The 20,534-nt window shown below is 47.1% G+C and overlaps 1 protein-coding gene across 5 annotated transcripts in view; it reads right to left on the bottom strand.

Moving 5' to 3' along the window:
* Positions 1 to 2,798: 2,798 nt before the first annotated feature.
* myt1la (myelin transcription factor 1-like, a) overlaps positions 2,799 to 20,534 on the bottom strand; it is a 60,951-nt gene continuing 43,215 nt past the window's right edge. For 3 of the 5 annotated variants that reach the window (XM_047388183.1, XM_047388182.1, XM_047388184.1), the window contains 13 exons: positions 19,912 to 20,132; positions 17,221 to 17,483; positions 16,472 to 16,696; positions 10,981 to 11,108; positions 9,641 to 9,709; positions 9,497 to 9,559; positions 9,277 to 9,360; positions 8,871 to 9,092; positions 8,597 to 8,688; positions 8,389 to 8,492; positions 7,886 to 8,029; positions 6,750 to 6,812; positions 2,799 to 4,753 (listed from right to left, as the gene is read on the bottom strand). In XM_047388183.1, the coding sequence (XP_047244139.1) occupies positions 4,613 to 4,753; positions 6,750 to 6,812; positions 7,886 to 8,029; positions 8,389 to 8,492; positions 8,597 to 8,688; positions 8,871 to 9,092; positions 9,277 to 9,360; positions 9,497 to 9,559; positions 9,641 to 9,709; positions 10,981 to 11,108; positions 16,472 to 16,696; positions 17,221 to 17,483; positions 19,912 to 20,132 (1,819 nt within the window). In that variant the 3' untranslated portion in view covers positions 2,799 to 4,612. The remainder of the gene's footprint in view (positions 4,754 to 6,749; positions 6,813 to 7,885; positions 8,030 to 8,388; positions 8,493 to 8,596; positions 8,689 to 8,870; positions 9,093 to 9,276; positions 9,361 to 9,496; positions 9,560 to 9,640; positions 9,710 to 10,980; positions 11,109 to 16,471; positions 16,697 to 17,220; positions 17,484 to 19,911; positions 20,133 to 20,534) is intronic. The other 2 variants (XR_007041805.1, XM_047388185.1) reach the window with 2 other exon arrangements.

The raw sequence follows: 20,534 nt of genomic DNA, 5'->3' as shown, positions 1-20,534 counted from the left end.
ACAACCATGTACAGAGACTTTCAGAGATGTAAAGATCCCGGGTTAAATTGGATATTTTGAGATTTAAAACATTGAGCTCATGATGAATGCTTATTCAGCTAATTTCCAATCTAAAGAATTAAAAAAGCAGTTATAACGTTGATGGCATCAGTGTCCACAACCTCAAATACTTTTATGAAACACCTTCTGATTTAACGTCAGCATTCAGTTTTCTTTGGTGGAAGTTTATCAGTTCAATTCTGTTAAAAAACACTTTATTAAACCCAAAGAAAAAATAAATGTTGTAACTCATCAAAATTTCTTCAGATAGTTAAAGAGGATGCTGATGCTGTGGGTGGAAACCTCCTGTACAGGTTGGACTACCGTGGATCTGAAGAAGCTTCTGACTGAAGACATCTTTGTTGTACGACAGTTTCATGAAGACGATGCTCGGGTTGTCAGTAATTTTCTTCATTTAACGAAGAATCAAATCTAGACTTAAAAATATTTGCCAACTCTGTCAAGCAAACATTCTTGAAATCTCTCTGAGCGTGAGGACATTTCTTGTCCACAGCCCTGTTTAGGTGCCCCCTCATACTTTCTGTCAGGTTTAGTTCTGGACTTTGGCTTAGCTTTCCCAGAACTTTACTTTCCCTCTAATGAAGCTTAGTGAAAATAACATAAAACTATGGATCCGTCTTGCCCTTTATCGATGGTTTAGGCCAGTGGTTGAGGCATAATGGTGTGGGGGATATTTTCCTGACACACCTGAGCATTAATAAAACACCACAGCCTTCCTGAGTATTGTTGATGATTATCTCCACCCCTTTGTGACCACAGTGGATGAGTGGCTGCTTCCTACAGAATAATGCTCCATGTCACAAAGGTCAGATCATCTCAAACTTCATCATTGTTGGACCACTTGTTGCTGAATATTGGACTACTTGCACAGACACCAGGCCTCCTGATGCTTGCGGCCATTTTGTATCCCGTTGAGCATCACGACTGTTATGACTGGGCGTCTCAAGTCTGACGTCACAAGACGCTATATAGAAAGGCGGGCAATTTAAAACTTGCTTTCCAGCTGGCAATCTTGACGGGGTCGCCACGCAACTGGAGCGTCCTTGAAAGTAACAGAAATCCCACGTGGAGTTTCCAGTTATTTCTCTCTCTCGTTGGCCAACGAACAATTCATAACTGAGGTTTCTGGACTAGGAAGGCCAGGAATTTCACTTTGCCGATCGAAGACGTGAGTTTAACACGTAACTAAAACACGGAGTTCGAGGAAACGAACCGCCATTGTGTTTCATCCCTAGTCGACTGCTGATGGTCAGATCCTATTTTTCCTTTTCGTCAAAAAGAGACCAAAGGACAGGACCGGCCGCTCTCTTGGAGTCTAACTGCGGACGCGCAACAACACTCAGCCCCCCCCTTTTTTTTCCTCCCACTCGCTGCCCCGCAGGAAGCTTCAACAAGTAAAACCCATCTTTTATTTCATCTTTTATTTTTTTATTAGAAGGCCTGGGCAGGGTCAGAGGTTGTAGAAGCGATCAGAATCGCTGGTTAGGATCTCATGTGTTCTGAATAATATGTGCATGTAACCTTGCTTATTGAAACTTTGATGTGTTATGTTGATATCGGGATCCGCCGCGGTCCTTGAGCTGCTTGTGTTTTACTATCTGAGAGTCAACGCGGGTGCGTTGTAAGACTGGACTGTTAAAACGACCTCATGGTAAAATTCTCCATTTCCCTTTTGTCTTCAACCTCACTGTGCTAGATTGCCGCCAAAAGTTAGAATCCTTTGTGCTCAGGAGTTGGGGGGAAGTTTTATGATCAGAAGATCATAAAGGACAATCGGAGCTGCGCTCCAACCCCCCACCACTCACCACTACACCACCACTCATATTCTCATTTCCTTCGTCTGTAGTGCCATAAACTGCTGGTTGATTCAATACATACCCACTACCGTTTGTTGAATTTTACTTATTTAGATGTGTTACCCCTGTGTTTGTAGAATTTTGCATGTTGAGTAGGTGAAGATTAATAAATATTCACATAGATAAAGAGAGAGCGTTTTGTGTTCATTGTGTGCGAAAGTGATTCGTCAGTCAAAATAAGGTTAACGTTCCACACGTTTCGACAGAAACGGTCGATTAAACAGCGACATCTCCGGCAATAGTTATCAATTATTACGGAGTATTTAACGGTTGTAATTGTCAAAGGCTTTGAGCCACAATTACAACACCAGAAACATCTCTGGTCTCGATTCATAAATGAGGATTTTGGTTAAGAAGTTGATTTTGTCAGATTATGATTTGTAATTATAATTATTGATCAAGATTAATCAATCAATAATCATAAACCTAACATAATCACAGTGGATTTACTGGTCTCCAATGACATCTACAGTCACCAGATCTTCATCCAACAGAGAATCTTTGGGTTGAGGTGGAACAGGAGATCCTCATCATGGAGGCTCAGCCACCCAAATCTCTGAGGAATGTTTCAGACACCTTGTTGAATCTATTCTGAAGAGAAACAGGGGTTCAACCCAGTAGTAGTAAGGTGTAATAAAGTGGTTGGTGTGTGTGTGCGTGTATGTATGGCCACCTTCGGACCACATGATGCTCTCAGATTATGTAAGACCTTCTAACTTACAGTTAGCAGAAACTTACATGTGGTGGGTACAGATATTTAACTGCATAAATAAAGAAACGATCTTATGTGGCCTGATGTGGTAAGTTTCAATCATCTGCAGTAGAAGCAGACATGAAGAGACCCTGCAGATGTTTAAGAAGGATCAATAAAGCTTTGTTGCAGGTGTTGCAACACAAGATTTATTCAGAGCAACAGATGGCAACACCAACATGATAGAAACTGTACAAACTCCACAATTCAACAGAAACGTCCCACAAAAACTGGTGACCTTGAAGGTGTCAGCAGGAAGTCATGCTGTTTGGTAAGAAAAAAGCTTCTGAAAGTTTGACACAAAGAAAGAAATCAAACATATAAAAAACGTTTTCAGATCATTTTAAGATGAGGTTCTTCATTCAGGCATGTTAGTGTTACAGTTCACATCTTTAAATTGTGCTTTAACTCCACCGTTCTCCATGAAAACTGATGATAGAAAAAACCAAAGCAGGCGTTTACAGCAGGAAGCTCCAGATCAGTTTCCTTCAAGGAAAACTCCTCCAGTCAGTGGGATGTTCGTCCATTGATCAAAGCCCAAAATGATCCAAGAAACAGGAGGGAGGAATTTTATTCAGGACTTTTATCAGGCTTTAGAACTTCTGATCTAAATTTATTTGGAAGGAGATCCTTCTGCCAAAATGTCAGAAACATTTTAAACCCATCAAGCTCCACTCTGGAATGACAGTAATGATTATAGTGTGGTCCAACACACTGATTCAGGTTCCTTCCTGCTGGGAATGATGGAACTGTTTCACATGGATCGTGTTAATCCTGGAAACATGTTTTTTCTCACCTTGGGGCATGAACCAGGCTGGATTCACCTTCTGAAGAAGACTTTCAAGGTTTTTCTTCTGTTATTGTCAAACTGGTTTGTTGTGAAACCAGCCTAGTTCCTCCTGAATCAAACTGGGCTGAGAAAATGAACTCATAGTTTCATGAACAGAAGCAGAACTTCAGCCACCTTCCCAGACTGAAGGAGAAACCGTGGAGGTTATGGTTTGTTTATGTGCTCAGGAAGTTGGCCATATAAGCAAGTGAGAGGCGGAGTTTTCCTTGTGGTGATAAACTGGACCTGTGCCATGAAGATACTGGAACGTGCTCCCATAAAGTGCATGCATGATGAGGTGTGATGAGGAAATGTCTCATCCGTTCTGTGGTGTTGACCCAAAGCCTCCTTCATCCGACAGGTTCTGGAGGACCTCAGTCTGTGTGGATGCTTTTTTTATTTGACCCTGTAAATCCAGATAAGCTCAGAATAAAACATCTAAACATGGGAACAGAGGCGTTTGATTCCTAAAACACAGATGTAGGAAAAGATTTGTACAAAACGCGTCACATTTATCTTCAGTAAAAACATCTTTCAGCTCTTTGCTCATTGATTCATAAGAAATTGCATATTCCCACACAGTTCCTCTCACACAGACTCCATCCCACAGCGAGACAGGGATGACCACATGGACACTGCTGACTGGCTGTCCTTCTACAGTCATGTCAGATGGCAGATTGTCTCCTACGTTTCCTGCAGCCGTTTACATTTCAAAATAAAAGTTCGAAAGGAAACTCACCAATGGGATGGTGGGATCTGCACCAGGAAGTTCAGAGGTTCAGTGTGAATGATTCACAGGAACATCACAGTCTAATTTCAGACATTCAGACGATGGTTCTTCTCTGCTCCCAGTTTAACCAGTAAAGCCCAGTTTGTCCTTGTGTAAACAGCATCAACAGGAAATAAATAAATCCATTTACAGGATGAGCAGCCATAAACAGGACGTCACATTATATCAGGTCATATGAAAATGATGTCTGAGGTCCAAAGCAAAGCAACACCAACCAAGAGAACAGTACCAGACACTGATGGAGTGGAGCGGAGAGGAGAAAAACAGCAAAACAGCAGCAGCAGAACCACCAGTCCGGATCCTCCGGACCTTTTTCCTGCTCCCAATCAGACATGGATGCCCTGAACAGCCTGTCGGATGTTCTCTAGCAGTGCCTTGTTCTCCGGGCTCTGGTACTGGTCCTGGTGGGTGTACATGTCTGTCAGAGTGCTCACATATGTGTCAAAGTTCTGCTCGTTCATTGGTTCCTGTGCAACAGAACAAACCCAGGAAGAGAGAGAGTCAGCTTAAGTTGACACAGAGTCTCTGAGGAAACTCTGAGGGAAAGGTTTGGAGAACAAGCAGGAAAAGGGGAACACCGTCAGGAAAAAACACGACTCACTGTTTCAGTCCCGTTTTCTACAAATCTACCAGCAGACTGAGGAGAACCAAAACAAATCCAAAGCATGCAGAACTCAGGAAAGGGATGGAGTGCCGGTGGAAGATGAAAACATTCAGCAGATGGAAACAAAATCAGGAAGTTCATGGATCGAAAGATGAGATACAACAGGAAACGAATCTTCCAGCTGGGAGTTGGAGCAGCTCTGGCTTCAGAACTGAGTTAGACTTCAGTGAGGCTTCAACAAAACACCAAAACTCAAAGAAAATTCTGGAAATCTTTGTTAGGGGGAACCAGGAGGAGGTGGTTTACCCAATAAAAGAACAACAAGGTCACCATCTATCCCTCTGCACCTCCAAACTCAGAACTAGAATTTTATTTTAAAGGGTTTCTACACTTTATTTTGAAAATTCTATTTAAAACATCCTCCTGTTTGCGGTTCTATGTGGAAAGTATCAAATTCTGGGAGCCTCTTGATTTATTCGCTTTGAGTTGGAATTCTGACTGGGAAAGTCGGAGCTTGCCAAGCAGCCTGGAGTTCAGTGTATGGCTCTGCTAAAATAGAACGAAGTACAGACGTTGCCTGAATAGATTATTTATCAGCTCTTCTGCTTGTAGAGTATTACCTAACACGCTTATTTTGTGCGTAAAATGCAGAAATATATTCTTCTTGGCTTGTGTTGCTAAAAGTGGTTAGCATCGAAACAAATCCCAAAGTTTTCCAACTTGCAACTAGAAAGCTCTTAGTTAAAGTGTGACATCATTCCCAGCTCCGACTACTGGGACAAATCCAGTTTAGCACAAGGAAAAAAAGAAGTAGCCGAGTCACTGGTTACTATGGTGATTGCCTCCATTTCTGGGGAGCCCACAGGCAATAATTTAAGCTTCAAACAAGTGGTGTGCATCAGAACCTCCTGGTACCAGAACCATCCAGAACTGAAATCTACTGACAGCGAGTGAGAGTGGGCGTGTCTCTCTGCACTCTGGGCTCTGATTGGTCAGAACGTCCTACAGCAAGTAGAAGACACACCAGCTGGAAGGAGACAGAAACGCCTAAGATTGGATGAAGAACCTGGACATGTAGAGATGAAGCTGTGACTGTGAAAGGAGGTTAAATCCAAAAAGTTCTTATTATTGTACCGGGTCAGAACCATCATTACACTCTAAGCTGAACATTATGTGGAAAAATCTGAAAAGAAATCCTCCAATTTAAATGGGCCAGGTCCAACTTTCTGTGATCCGTTTACACTTTGAATGATGGTTCCGAAGGAAAGGATGGCTGAGATATGGAGGTCCAAACATAACTGGGTTTATCTGGGTTTATTAGTGCTTTTAGCCGAATCACACTTAATTTTATAGTAAAATCTTTTACTTATAAATCTTTGGGGTTATTTATGTTCTGAGGAGAAGCTTCAGATTTCTGCTGGTTTAGATCAACACAGCAGATTGTTCTTCTAAAGATGACCACGCTGATTGATTTTACTAATTATAAACGGGTTTCTTGAGGTGACCTCTGCTATCTGTCACTCTGATCAATCAGCGGTTGATGACAAACCTTACTCTGATCCATGGTTCAGCAACCTGCAGATGAACTAGATTGACCATCCAGATCATTTCTGATTCCAGAGCAGCTCCACGGTCAAAACAAGTCCAAATCATCACACCTCCACCCCCGTGCTTCTCAGTTGCTGCCTAGTTTCCTGTGAAGTTGAATTTGACTCTTTTTAGGAAGCAGATGATGAGGTTATAGATGTTATGGAGGTAGAGGGATGGAGTGTGGATGGTCAGCAGTGATGAGCAGCGGGAGTCAGGAGGGGATGGGAGTGCAGAAGAGGAGGATAATTGGATAAAGGATGATTTCTTACTCTGGGAAGCATCTGTAAACTGCAGTTAAGCTTTACTGGGGTCTCTTTCTGTGGCAGCGGTCTCTACAGGAGAGGGTGTACAGAGAAGTCCATTAGCCCATCATCACTCAAGAGCCTCATGAACGACACAACGTCCACCTTAACGAGTCCTTTCATAGCACCTCCGTTCACCAAGCAGCTCAGATGTTTCTGTCATTTAGATTAAAACCCACAGGAAGTCCTCTGAGACATGAACAGAGGCTGGATCATTTCGATCACTCCCTCTGATGCCGGATCTCAGCCACACAGATACAGAGATGGGATTCTGCTGAGTGAACGGAGCGATTGTCCCAGAACTGAACTCCTCGTTAAGGTGGAGGTTTTCTCACACCGTTATATGAAGCTTGTTTAAGCAGAACGAAAAGGTCCAGTTATCTGTCAGCTTTCTATTTTCAGAGATTATCCAATTAGCCAGAGTCTCCTTCCAACACTGAGACATGACATCAAACCAAAAACACTGCGGCGCCATTGGTTCTGTGACAAGTGGCATGAACTGAACAGAAAGAAGCAGATGAAGAAAAACAGCTGGAGACAGTTTATTTCATGACAAACATTAAACATGTCTGCACGAGAAAAACCCAGAGTAAACCCAGAAGAACCCGGAGTTCCGTGAAAAGATGGTTTTAGGCTGAGCTGGCAGGAAGAAACCAGCTAAGACGTAAAGTCAGAATAAACTGGATTTATTCAGTTTATGTTCAGAACTCAGTAAACATGACTGTTTTATAATTTCAAAATGAAAGCGTGGAATAAAAAACAGAAAATCTTCAGTTGAATATTTGAAGAGAACCCGCTTTGATGACTGAGCAGCTGTGGACCAGAACTCTAAATGATGTTCAGAACCTTCCTTAGATTTGTCCTTGTAGAGCTCAGCCCGACCTGAAACGGGCCAATACTCCTCGAATCTGCCCGTTTATTCACTGCTGCAAAGGCAACAGACAAGTTAACCTCACATGAAGTAGAGTGGGTCAGTTCTGGGTCAGAAGTACACATCTAAACAGCTTCTACTGATTGTCCTCACCAGGAGTCTGAGACTGTGTCTAGATGTTGGCCAGGCGGTTCTAGAGGACAGATTTAAGATGTTTAGGACAGTTTCTCACCATGTGTGGCAGCTGGATGTTGGCCAGGCTGTTGATGAGTGACTGGCTGAGGTTGGCGAGTTCATGCAGCAGCGAGTCGTTCTGCTGTTCGATCACTTTGTTCTCCTCCTCGATGGACTTCAGGCTGGTCTCCATGGTGGTGATCTGTTCAAAAAGAGCAGCGGCAATCATGACATGTTTTATAACATTTATTACATACAGATCTAAGTTTTATATAATTCACATTTTTTCTTATCTGAAACAGATTTGAGGGTTGAATCATTTAAAGGAAACCTTCTGCACATCCATCTTCTACCATTAATCAGAGAGCTACATCTTCAGGACGGATGGTGGGTGGATGAATGTTAAAATTAAAAGTAGGAGGTTCATAGATCTGATGAGGTTTTATTCAAGCTTCTAATTTCCAAAAGAAAATCTAATATTTCTGATCCTCACAACAGAATAAACATCTGAAAATGTTCAGATTGAGACTAAAAAGATGAAACGATGGGATGATTCCTCACCTGAGTCCTCAGTTTGATCATATCTGACTCCACTTGATTGTTGGACTCACTCAGATCTTTGATTTCTTCATCCAGCTGTTTTATTTCTTCATCATTTTCAATTCCTGAAGCACAAACACACAGATCCATCCACATTACAGAGGAGAGGGTCAGTTATAGTAGTAAAGATGTAGCTCTGATTCCATCTGTTTATTGCTTTCTGTCTGACCCTTGCTTGCTCTTTGTTTGATTGTCAACATGTCCACGCTGCTCATCCTGGCCTTCTTCATTGCCGAGGTTGTGCGGGGACAACCGGAGAGACTGCAAATACAAACAGATGCTGAAAACATCTGGACTGGCACTGGATGAGAACTGGGCCTTGATGGTAATGAAGTGACATCATCTCAGGAATATCAGCTGTTTAACTGAAGACTCTCTTTAACAAGTTACTTTTTATTCCTAAATGAATTTATTGGTAATCGTTTCTCTTCATGCTGATTCACCTGCGGTGGGTCAGGAAGCTCCCGCTGACGTGTCCGGAGCCGTCGCAGCCTGGAGTTGGACAGCTCATCCCATCCGTTTTCCCAGACTTCCACACAAACTGCGATCCATTTATGTAGCTGTCTTTCTGCCTCTTGGCCGCCAGGGGGCAGCCTGATGCACTGCGATGAGAAGCATACTTTCCCGTCACATGACCCTGTCCATCACAACCTGGGACTGGACACCTGGGAGGAGGAACAAACTGCAGCGGGTAACAACATTCCCCGAAACTACGATCCGACTGAACCGTATGTTCGTGTGTCTGAGCTGATGTTTCAGCAGGCGGCTGAAAAATGCTTCCCCCTGCTGCCTGGAGGTGAGCCCCACACCTCACGGCTCCTACATTCAAACAGCTGGAAAAACTCTTACTTGATCGGCTCCTGCTCGTCCTTCTCCTCTTTGCTGTGGAGGATCTTTACGCTGCTCTTCTTGGCTCGAGGACATCCAGACAGACTGCGGGAGAGCAGGAACAACAGGCAATGAAAAGACGTCACAAGGAGAGATGAATAAACAGAAAATCAGACATCAGCAGAAACTGTAAACTTTGTTGCAGAGCTGCAGATTCTCTTTGACGTGTTGTTCTCTGTACCTCCTGTGGGAAGCATAATTTCCCGTAATGTGCCCCGACCCGTCACAGCCTGGTGTTGGACACCTGGGTAACAAACAGCACCACCAACAGTCAGATAGAGGAACTACACCAGTGTTTAGCCATTTGAGCTGACAAAGGACTCACTTTAGTTCCTGTGAGTTGGACGTCATCAAACTACGAATGTTCTTATCGGCCAGTTGACAGCTTGACAGACTGCAGAAGAAGAAAGTCAGTCACTGAAACTCAACAGTCTCTGAAGACCACCACAAACTCCAACCCGTGAGACCCCATGAGCAAAACGTGATCAGACCCGACCAATGAGATCCAACCAGAGAACAACCAGTAAGACCTGACCAGTCCGACCCAACCAGCTTGAGAAACGATCTCATTATCAAAAGCACTTCAGACTCAGAAACATTATCGTTATCATCATTTGGTACAAGAACCGCTGAGCAACAAACAGATCAAATTAAATAACTCTAGTTGGTCTTTGAGACCAGGGCTCAAGGTTTAACCTTAGCCCCTGACCTAACTTATCTGGGAGATAATCTGAGATGCTTCACAGCAGCTAAGGGGCAACAGATCCATCTACACTACTGGTCAAAGGTTTTAGAACCACGGTCCCTTTCACTGGTTTTCTTTATGTTCATGACTGTGTTGTACGTAGATTCTCACTGAAGGCATCAAAAGTCTGAATGAACACATATAGAATTATGTAGCAAACAAAAACTAAAAGAACTTTAAATATGTTTTATATTTTAGCTTCCTTAAAGTAGCTGCCCTTTGCTTTGATGACTGAAATATTAACCTTCGACCTTCTCTCAATGACCCTCTGGGAAGTTCTTTCAAAACTCTTTGGGAAATTTGAGGTGACCACCTCATGAAGATCATGGAGAGAACGCCCAGAGAGCAAAGCAGTCATTAAAGGGAAGAATCTAAAATATAAAAATGTTGAGAATTATTTCACGTTTCTGTTTACTACATAATTCCATGTGTTCATTCACAGGTTTGATGAGAATCTACAATGTAAATAGTCATGGAAATAAAGAGACCCATTTAGTGGGAAATGTATCTAAAACCTTTGACCGGTAGTGTGTGTGAAATGCTGGGTTTGCCTGAAAGATGACAGTTTCAGCCTCTAACACCTAAAGATCTGAGGACTAGTTGCAGACATGCTAGTTTCAGATGATAAATTCTAACGGTGACACTTTTTGTTTAGAGAATAAAATAAGAGGAGAAATGTGTGGAATGTGAAGTTCCTGTCAGCGGTCTGTCAAAGCTTCCTGATCTCCAGTTTCAGAGCAGAAAGTGAACTGCTGATAAAATAATCAGTCTATTTCAACAGCCAGGTTGGGTGCCAACAGATGGAGCTGCAGTTTGAAATCTCTCTCTATTTCAGACAGTTTCTAACATGCTGCTTCACATTCACAGGCCCATTGTCTGCTCATCTGAAGGAACCTTCTGCAGAGATGTTTCAGCCTTACGTGATCAGCTCCTTCTTGCCATCCTTGCACGGGGGGTATTTGTGGTGTTTGGGGCTGGGAACCGTCACCTCAGCGGGGAAGTGCTGCTCGTCCAGCAGCTCCTGGAATGGATCCAGATCATCTCTCGGCTACAGGGATGACATTTAACCAGTACAGTAGAGGTCAAACTGAGCATGTGCAAACATCGCTAACTTCACTAGATGATTTCTCTGTGTGATGAAATAGGACGTTTCATTGATTCTCCATCTGGGAATGCTAATTTTGGGGAACTGAGGGAAAGTTTAGCAGGAAGAAGGATCAGGGATTCCGACCAAACTGGAGATGAACTCACTGCTGTGACTCTGAGCTTTAAATCAGGCAGAGAAATGTTCCATGTTTAACTAAAATACATCAAGATGCCTTAAAGCTCCCCAGGAGCACAAACAGCTGTCCAATTATGTTACAACTCAGTGTCATCATGTTTTCATCTTGAATCTGTTCACCTGCAGAGACTCTAACAGCTACTTCCATGATGTTTGGGACAGACTCAATCCTCTCTGAGTTCCTGCTCTGAACATTTTGGCGGAAAACTTGAAATCAAATCAAATCTGCACATATTTCAGTTCATACTGAGGCACTCCTACTCTGACTAAAATACTCCGGGGCCACTACTCCAGAGTAGAAGAGAGTCCAGTCCCTCTCGAGGAGATGGGTTCCAGAGCCCACGGTGTGCGTGGAGATGAGCCCGACTATTTCTAGTCGATATCTCTCGACCTCCTGCACAATCTCAGGCTCCTTCCCCCCAAGCAAGGAGACATTCTACTTCCCTAGGGCCAGCCTAAGCATGTGGAGATCGGGCCGCCGAGGTCTCCACCTTCGTCCAATGCCCAATCCTCTTTGCACCGGTCCCTCATGGTTCCCCCTGCAGGTGGTGGGACCACTGGGGGATGGCTTCATGTCTCTAGTTCGGGCTTGGCCCGGCCGGGTCCCGCGAGGAGCAGCTCAGCCACCAGGCACTCTCCGATGAGTCCCGACCCCAAGCCTGGCTCCAGGGGGGGACCCTGGCTCCGCCGTACCGGGTGACGTCACATGACTCAATTTTGTGGTCCTCATGAAGGTGTTGCCCCCCACCTCAGTTGTCTGGTGTTGGGGTTTACCCCAGTGGATGAGAGGGTCGAATCCCTGCGCCTTCGGGTTGGGGACAGGTCTCTGACTGTCATTTCGGCCTACGGGCTGACCAGTATTGCAGTGTACCCAGCCTTCTTGTGGTCCCTGTCGGTGGTGCTAGATGGTGCCCCTCCCGGGAACTCCATATTCTGCTGGGGGACTTAAACGCCCACGTGGGAAACAACAGTAACACCTCGAGAGGCATGATCGGGAGGAATGGCCTCCCCGATCTGAATCCGAGTGGTGTTTCTTTATTGGACTTCTGTGCTAGTCAAGGATTGTCCATAATGAACACCTTGTTCAAGCATAAGTGTGTCCATCAGTGCACTTGGCACCAGAACACCCTAGGGAGTAGGTCGACGATCAACTTTGTTGTCGTGTCGTCAGACCTTCGGCCGCATGTTTTGGACACTCGGGTGAAGAGATCACCACCTGGTGTGAGTTGGATCCGCTGGAAGAGGAGAAAGCCGGACAGACTCGGGAGGCCCAAGGGCATAGTGAGGGTCTGCTGGGAACGTCTGGTGGAGCCCTCGGCCAGGGATGTATTCGACTCTCACCTCCGGGAGAGCTTTGACCAGATTCCGGGGGATGTTGGAGACATAGAGTCCAAGTGGATCATGTTCTCCGCATCTATTGTCGATGCTGCCACCCGTAGCTGCGGCTGTAAGGTCTGCGGTGCCTGTCGTGGCGGAAATCCCTGAACCTGGTGGTGGACACCGGCAGTAAGGGACGCTGTCAAGCTGAATAAGGAGTCCTATCGGCTGTGGTTGGTTTGTGGGACTCCTGAGGCGGCTGACGGGTACCACGAGGCCAAGCGTGCCGCGGCCCGGGCTGTGGCAGAGGCAAAAACTCGGGTGTGGGAGGAGTTCGGTGAGGCCATGTAGAAGGACTACCGGTTGGCCTAGAAGCGCTTCTGGCAAACCGTCCGGCGCCTCAAGAGGGGGAAGCAGTGCTTTGCCAACACTGTTCACAGTGTGGGTGGGAAGCTGCTGACCTCGACTGGTGGACGTTCCCCTTCATAAGAAGGGTGACCTGAGGGTGTGTTCCAACTATAGGGGGATCACATTTGACTGTATCCCTCGTGGTGCCCTGTGGGGGGTGCTGCAGGAGTATGGAGTCGGGGGCCCTTTATTAGGGGCCATCCGGTCTCAGTACAAGCGGAGCAGGAGTTTGGTTCGCATTGCCAGCACACAGTCGGACCTGTTCCCAGTGCATGTTGGACTCCGACAGGGCAGACCTTCATAACTTTATGTACAGGATCTCTAGGCGCAGCCAAGGGCCGGAGGGGGTCTGGTTTGGGGACCAGTGGATTTCGTCTTTTCTTTTTGCAGATAACGTGGTCCTGCTGGCCCCCTCTAGCCAAGACCTACAGCATGCGCTGGGGCGGTTCGCAGCCAAGTGTGAAGCGGCTGGGATGAGGATCAGCTCCTCCAAGTCCGAGGCCATGGTTCTCAACCGGAAAAGTGTGGCTTGTCCTCTTCAGGTTGGAGGGGAGTTCCTGCCTCAAATAGAGGAGTTCAAGTATCTTGCTCACAAGTGAGGGAAGAATGGAGCGGGAGATCGACCGACGGATCGGTGCGGCTGCTGCAGTAATGGGGACGCGGTGCCAGTCCTTTGTGGGGAAGAGAGAGCTGAGCCGAAAAGCGAAGCTCTCGATTTACCGGTCGGTCTACGTTCCTACCCTCACCTATGGCCATGAACTTTGGGTCACGACTGAAAGAACGAGATCCCGGATACAAGCGGCTGAAATGAGCTTCCTCAGTAGGGTGGCCAGACACTCCCTTAGAGATAGGGTGAGGAGCTCGGCCATCTGGGAGGGGCTCGGAGTAGAGCCGCTGCTCCTCCACATCGAGAGGAGCCAGTTGAGGTGGCTCGGGCATCTATACCGGATGCCTCCTGGGCGCCTTCCTCGGGAGGTGTTCCAGGCATGTCCCACCGGGAGGAGGCCCAGGGGACGGCCCGGGACACGCTGGAGGGACTATGTCTCTCGGCTGGCCTGGGAACGCTTTGGACTCCCCCCGGAGGAGCTGGAGGAGATTTCTGGAGAGAGGGACGTCTGGGCGTCTCTACTGAGTCTGCTGCCCCCATGACCCGGTCCCAGATGAAGCAGAAGACAACGAGTACGAGTACTGAGGCAACATGGGACCTTCTCACAGTTAAAACAAAAAAATCTATCTAAGTATGCCTTCCATTTTCCAGAAGAGCCTGAAGGGAATAAGCAGGAGCTGAAGGTGGCTCCTGGAGAAGTCCTGCAAGACCATCACCAGAGCTGATCTTTGGCAACTACTGATGTCTGTCATGCTGTCTTTATCTCTTTAGGTGAAAAACTCTAAACCCAGATGCAGTCACTAACTGCTTGTGTGGGAAATCAGATCAGGACTGTGCAGATGATCCATCATGTTCCTGAAGCACAAATAATGTAGTGCCATTTCTATCCTCAAGGGGCACTCTCCTACCATATTCAGCCCACAAACTAAACCATAAACTGACCGAGAGAAGGTCCAACCCTAATCTGTCACAGTTCTGTCACGGTTTGCTTGGAATTGTACCCCACAATGCAGACGAGCAGGCAGCATGATGGTAAGTGAAAAGGTTTTAATGACCGAGACCCTTAGTGACTTGAGCAGAGGCGTCGCCGGGGCCCCCGATGACTTGAGCCAGGGCGTCCCTCTTACGACGTCCTCTGCGCCGTGTGGAGGGGGTTGAGGCTGACTTAGGGTCAGGCTTAATCCCAGGCTGTGGTGTGTCAGGCTGTGGTGTGTCAGGCTGTGGACCTGACGTGGGCTGCTCTGCAGCAGCGCCCTGGAGACTTGACGTGGGCTGCTCTGCAGCAGCGCCCTGGAGACTTGACGTGGGCTGCTCTGCAGCAGCGCCGAGACTTGACGTGGGCTGCTCAGCAGCAGCGCCGAGACTTGACGTGGGCTGCTCTGCAGCAGCGCCGAGACTTGACGTGGGCTGCTCTGCAGCAGCGCCGAGACTTGACGTGGGCTGCTCTGCAGCAGCGCCGAGACTTGACGTGGGCTGCTCTGCAGCAGCGCCCTGGAGACTTGACGTGGATGATGGAGGATCGCAGTAAAACAGCCTTACTGGCGCTTCATACGCCATCTCGATCTGCTTTATCCTCTCCATCAGCTCAGGAGAGGAATACATGAGACCTGTCATCCTGAGGATCTTGATTTGGTGTGCCGTGAACCTCAAGCGCTGCTCCTGCTCGGCAGGTGTTGCCCCAGAACTCCGGGCTGGAGCGAGCGCAGATGGTATTGGCGGAGGTGCTGCGAGCCTGGCAGACAGTGCTGTGGCAGACGAAGATGCGGGCTTACTTGCTGCAGCCCTCATGTCAGCTGGCGGGGAAACCACCTCCTCGCCAGCCGACCAGCTGGGAATCCCTGCATGACGGTGATTCTTGCGGCGGGAGGAAGATGACGGCTTTGTTGCCGGTACGGAAGCAGGTGGGGAACGTCGGAGCTGAGGCGGAGGGACAGAACAGCCCTCCCGAACACTCTGGCGCTGGGCCGCCTCACGCTCCATCTTTTCCAGCAGCAGAGGAGACGGCAGAACCTCCAAATCCGTCGGCAGAAGTCTCATCGCCTCCTTCATTTGCTGCTTAACCCAGCGATCCCTGGCGCTCCCCTGCCTACTGTCCGCGAGGTCCATGTTTGGCGGAAACATACTGTCACGGTTCTGTCACGGTTTACTTGGAATTGGACCCCACAATGCAGACGAGCAGGCAGCGTGATGGTAAGTGAAAAGGTTTTAATGACAAAAAAACAAAAACTCACTCCCAACAGGAGGCAGGAACAAAACAACGGACGGGCAGGCGAGACAGGCATGGCATGATCCGAAAACAAGACTTGAGCATCAAAACTTGACATGAGCAGGAGAACAAGACATGAGAATCAAAGCTAGCCATGAGCATGAGAGTGAAGGCAAACAGAGCAGGTGTGAATATATCGAGTGAAAACCAGGTGGAGCAAGTGGACAGATTAACTTGGACAGGTGAGCCGAATAAACTTAATTGACAGACAGAACAAAACGTGGCTGCGGCAAAAACAGAGACTCTAACAAACAAACTAGAAAAACATGAAGCTAAAACATAACCAGATCCGAAAACCAAACTTGACAAAACATGAACAAGACGACAAAACTAAAGCATGACCAGGAAAATAACAGAAGCATGATTCAAAATCTAAGAAGAATAATAACAAAAGAACGAGTCAAAACCTTAACTGTGAAAAACATAAGAAGAAACCCGAAACCAAAAACCAAACAATCCTACATCATGTCATAATCAGAACTATTTCTAAACCCATAAACCCTGACATAGACCTTCGGGACTTCCTTGTACCTCTTTGTGCTCCTGATCTTCTCCCAGACGTTTCATCTTGGTATAGTCCACCGGCAGATCCCAGCAGTCGGCGTCACCCAGCTGAAAGCAGCGGCTGCTGAGCAGTGCCTGACGCTGTGGGGACATCGGCTGCAAGGGGGTCAACACCGTCCCGCTGCCCTCTGGACCTCCGGGCTGACCGCCCACATCTATCGGCCCATTATCATCCAGGTCACCGACCGGACTCTGAAGGACCAGAGACAGAAAATCTGAATACATTCATATAATCATCCCACCAGCTGCCCCTACCCCTTAACTAGGGTGATTATTATTAAATGATTTTAATCATCAAGCTGCTGGACTTTTATCTGCTCACACAGATTCCCTGTGACCCCTAACCCTCAGAGAACATTCACTTGCTTGAGAGCAGAACAGGTGTGTATGCTATCTAAATTTCTGCTCTTATTCTGCTTTGGAAAGAAATCTAGAAATCTTTCTATTAACAGATTCTACAATGTTGCTAATCTTTGAAGGTTTAAATGAATATGTGCTGGAAGAACGCTGTGTGGCTCAGTATGAGCAGCTGAACTAAATTCAGAATTTGAGCTGCATCACTGGCACATTCAGATGAATGTATCAACTAATTATATCTGGAAACATGAAATGGACTCCTCATTTTCTCAGTATTTATGAATAAATCTAGTTTATGAGGAGCTAGCAGGTGGCTCCAGCCTTCATCCATCAGGTAATTTGTGTACGCAAGTGTTTACCTGAGTCAGCAGGTCGTGGGGTTTCCCTCCCAGAGCGTGCGGGAGCTCCCGGCACCGCGTGGACAGGTTGAGGATGGCGGTGGCCGCCATGTGGGCGGCCTCCATGTCGTGGGTGTAGTCAAAGCTGCTCTTGCTGCAGGTGCTGCTGGCGCTGCTTCCTCCTCCACCTCCTCCTCCACCTCCTCCTCCACAGCTCAGGCTGCTGCTGCTGCTCGGAGCGTAGCTGGTGGTGCTGCTGGCCGGACTCTTACAGTAACGATTTGCTGAAGGGATTAACACACAAACCGGATGGTGGCTGGATGAAGGGATCAGAGCTGGAAATGTAACCCCAGCACCCTCTGCAGTTCATGTAAGCTAACATCTGCTCTGCTTGAGGTTTTCCAGTGTGTCAGACTTCCATGATTCCTAATTTTCTGCTCTATACTGGACTCTGCCACTGGACCTCTGAAACATACGAACTACAATTGTTCAGGAGGAATCATTCAGTTCAGGTTGGCAGTCCACATCAGATCAGGCAGCATGGAGTGATGTTACAGCGAGAGTTATGGAGAAAGCAGAGGAAAGAAGGAAAATCCAGGAATAATACACTGCTGAAAAAACTAAAGGGAACACTCAAATAACACATCCTAGATCTGAATGAATGAAATATTCTCATTGAATACTTTGTTCTGTACAAAGTTGAATGTGCTGACAACAAAATCCCACAAAAATCATCAATGGAAATCAAATTTATTAACCAATGGAGGCCTGGATTTGGAGTCACACACAAAATTAAAGTGTAAAAACACACTAGAGGCTGATCCAACTTTGATGTAATGTCCTTAAAACAAGTCAAAATGAGGCTCAGTATTGTGTGTGGCCTCCACGTGTCTTTATGTCCTCCCTACAACACCTGGAGATGCTCCTGATGAGACGGTGGATGGTCTCCTGAGGGATCTCCTCCCAGACCTGGACTAAAGCATCCGCCAACTCCTGGACAGTCTGTGGTGCAACGTGACGTTGGTGGATGGAGCGAGACATGATGTCACAGATGTTCTCAATCAGATTCAGGTCTGGGGAACGGGCGGGCCGGTCCATAGCTTCAATGTCTTCATCTTGCAGGAACTGCTGACACACTCCAGCCACATGAGGTCTAGCATTGTCCTGCATTAGGAGGAACCCAGGGCCAACCGCACCAGCATATGGTCTCACAAGGGGTCTCAGGATCTCATCTTGGTACCTAATGGCAGTCAGGCTACCTCTGGTGAGCACATGAAGGGTCATGCGGCCCTCCAAAGAAATGCCACCCCTCACCATTACTGACCCACTACCAAACCGGTCATGTTGAAGGATGTTGCAGGCAGCAGATCTCTCTCCACGGTGTCTCCAGACTCTGTCACGTCTGTCACATGTGCTCAGTGTGAACCTGATTTCATCTGTGAAGACCACAGAGCACCAGTGGTGAATTTGCCAATCCTGGTGTTCTCTGGCAAATGCCAAGCGTCCTGCACGGTGTTGGGCTGTGAGCACAACCCCCATTTGTGGACGTCGGGCCCTCATACCATCCTCATGGAGTCGGTTTCTAACCGTTTGTGCAGACACATGCACATTTGTGGTCTGCTGGAGGTCATTTTGCAGGGTTCTGGCAGTGCTCCTCCTGTTCCTCCTTGCACAAAGGTGGAGATAGTGGTCCTGCTGCTGGGTTGTTGCCCTCCTACGGCCTCCTCCATGTCTTCTGGTGTACTGGCCTGTCTCCTGGTAGCGCTTCCAGGCTCTGGACACTACGTTGACAGACACAGCAAACCTTCTTGCCACAGCTCGCATTGATGTGCCATCCTGGATGAGCTGCACTACCTGAACCACTTGTGTGGGTTGTAGAGTCTGTCTCATGCTACCACGAGTGTGAAAGCACCACCAACATTCAAAAGTGACCAAAACATCAGCCAGAAAGCATCGGTACTGAGAAGTGGTCTGTGGTCCCCACCTGCAGAACCACTCCTTTATTGAGTGTCTTGCTAATCGCCAAAGATTTCCCCCTGTTGTCTTTTCCATTTGAACAACATGATGTGAAATTGATTGTCAATCAGTGTTGCTTCCTAAGTGGACAGTTTGATTTCACAGAAGTTTGATTTACTTGGACTTATATTGTGTTGTTTAAGTGATCCTTTATTTTTTTAAGCAGTGTAATTCAGTGAGGATGAATCAGCGTGCTGCAGTGATGCTGATGGAGGAAGCAGAAAGAAGTCAGGCAGTCGTGACGCCTCATTTGAAATCCTCCCCCTGCGTCTCACTAATGGCTTCCAGCCAAAGGAGCCAAGTTCACCTCCATTATCTCTGCTGCTTCCCACTCCCTCCATCCCTTCATCCTCTGCTCGCTCCTCATCACTTCCATCACTTTGCTTTCTGTTCAGCCTCAGGCAGAAGCTGCAGCATTTTTAACGTCATTATAACAAGAAGTTGTGTCTGTTCAAACTGTCCTCAGACAGGAAAACCAGGTCCTAATGATGGGATTCCAAGCAGAACTAATTCCCTTCAACAAGACAGAGAGCTCACAGTAAACCCACATTTTTCCATGTTTATTCCAGACATTGCTGTAAACAGCTGTAAAGATTATAGATTCAGTCAACCGGTTCCATTTCCCAGTAAAACTGAACCAAAGATGAAAATGGATCCTTATGGATTCCTGTCAAGATCCATGATCATGTGTCTTACCCTCATATCCCTTTGGAGATGTGTCCCGTCCGTGGTGGGATTTGGATGTGGGGCCTCTCTTTCCGTAGCTGGCATGCTGTCCGTCATAGCCGGTGTAGTCATAGCTGGTCTTGGAGTATTTCTCCAGCTCCTTGGTCAAATTGGAACGAGGTGTGCTGGTGGGAACGTTGTTTTTGTAGCCATACTGCGGAATCTCCAGCTGCTTGACGAAACACATCGGCCTGAATGGGAAGAAAACAGACGTCATCCATCAATCCATCCGTCCGTCCATCCATCCTTCCATCCGTCCGTCCGTCCATCCGTCCATCCATCCATCCGTCCGTCCGTCCGTCTGTCCGTCCCTCCATCCATCCGTCCATTCATCCATCCGTCTGTCCGTCCATCCGTCCATCTGTCCGTCCATCCATCCGTCCATCCATCCATCCATCCATCCGTCCGTCTGTCCATCCATCCGTCCGTCTGTCTGTCCGACCGACCGTCCATCCATCCATCCATCCATCCATCCATCCATCCGTCTGTCCGTCCCTCCATCCATCCGTCCATTCATCCATCCGTCTGTCCGTCCATCCGTCCATCTGTCCGTCCATCCATCCGTCCATCCATCCATCCATCCATCCATCCAT

Source organism: Girardinichthys multiradiatus, chromosome 15 (genome assembly GCF_021462225.1).
Source record: "Girardinichthys multiradiatus isolate DD_20200921_A chromosome 15, DD_fGirMul_XY1, whole genome shotgun sequence".
NCBI classification, from domain to species: Eukaryota; Metazoa; Chordata; class Actinopteri; order Cyprinodontiformes; family Goodeidae; genus Girardinichthys; species Girardinichthys multiradiatus.
This window is presented reverse-complemented; position numbering and strand designations above follow the sequence as displayed.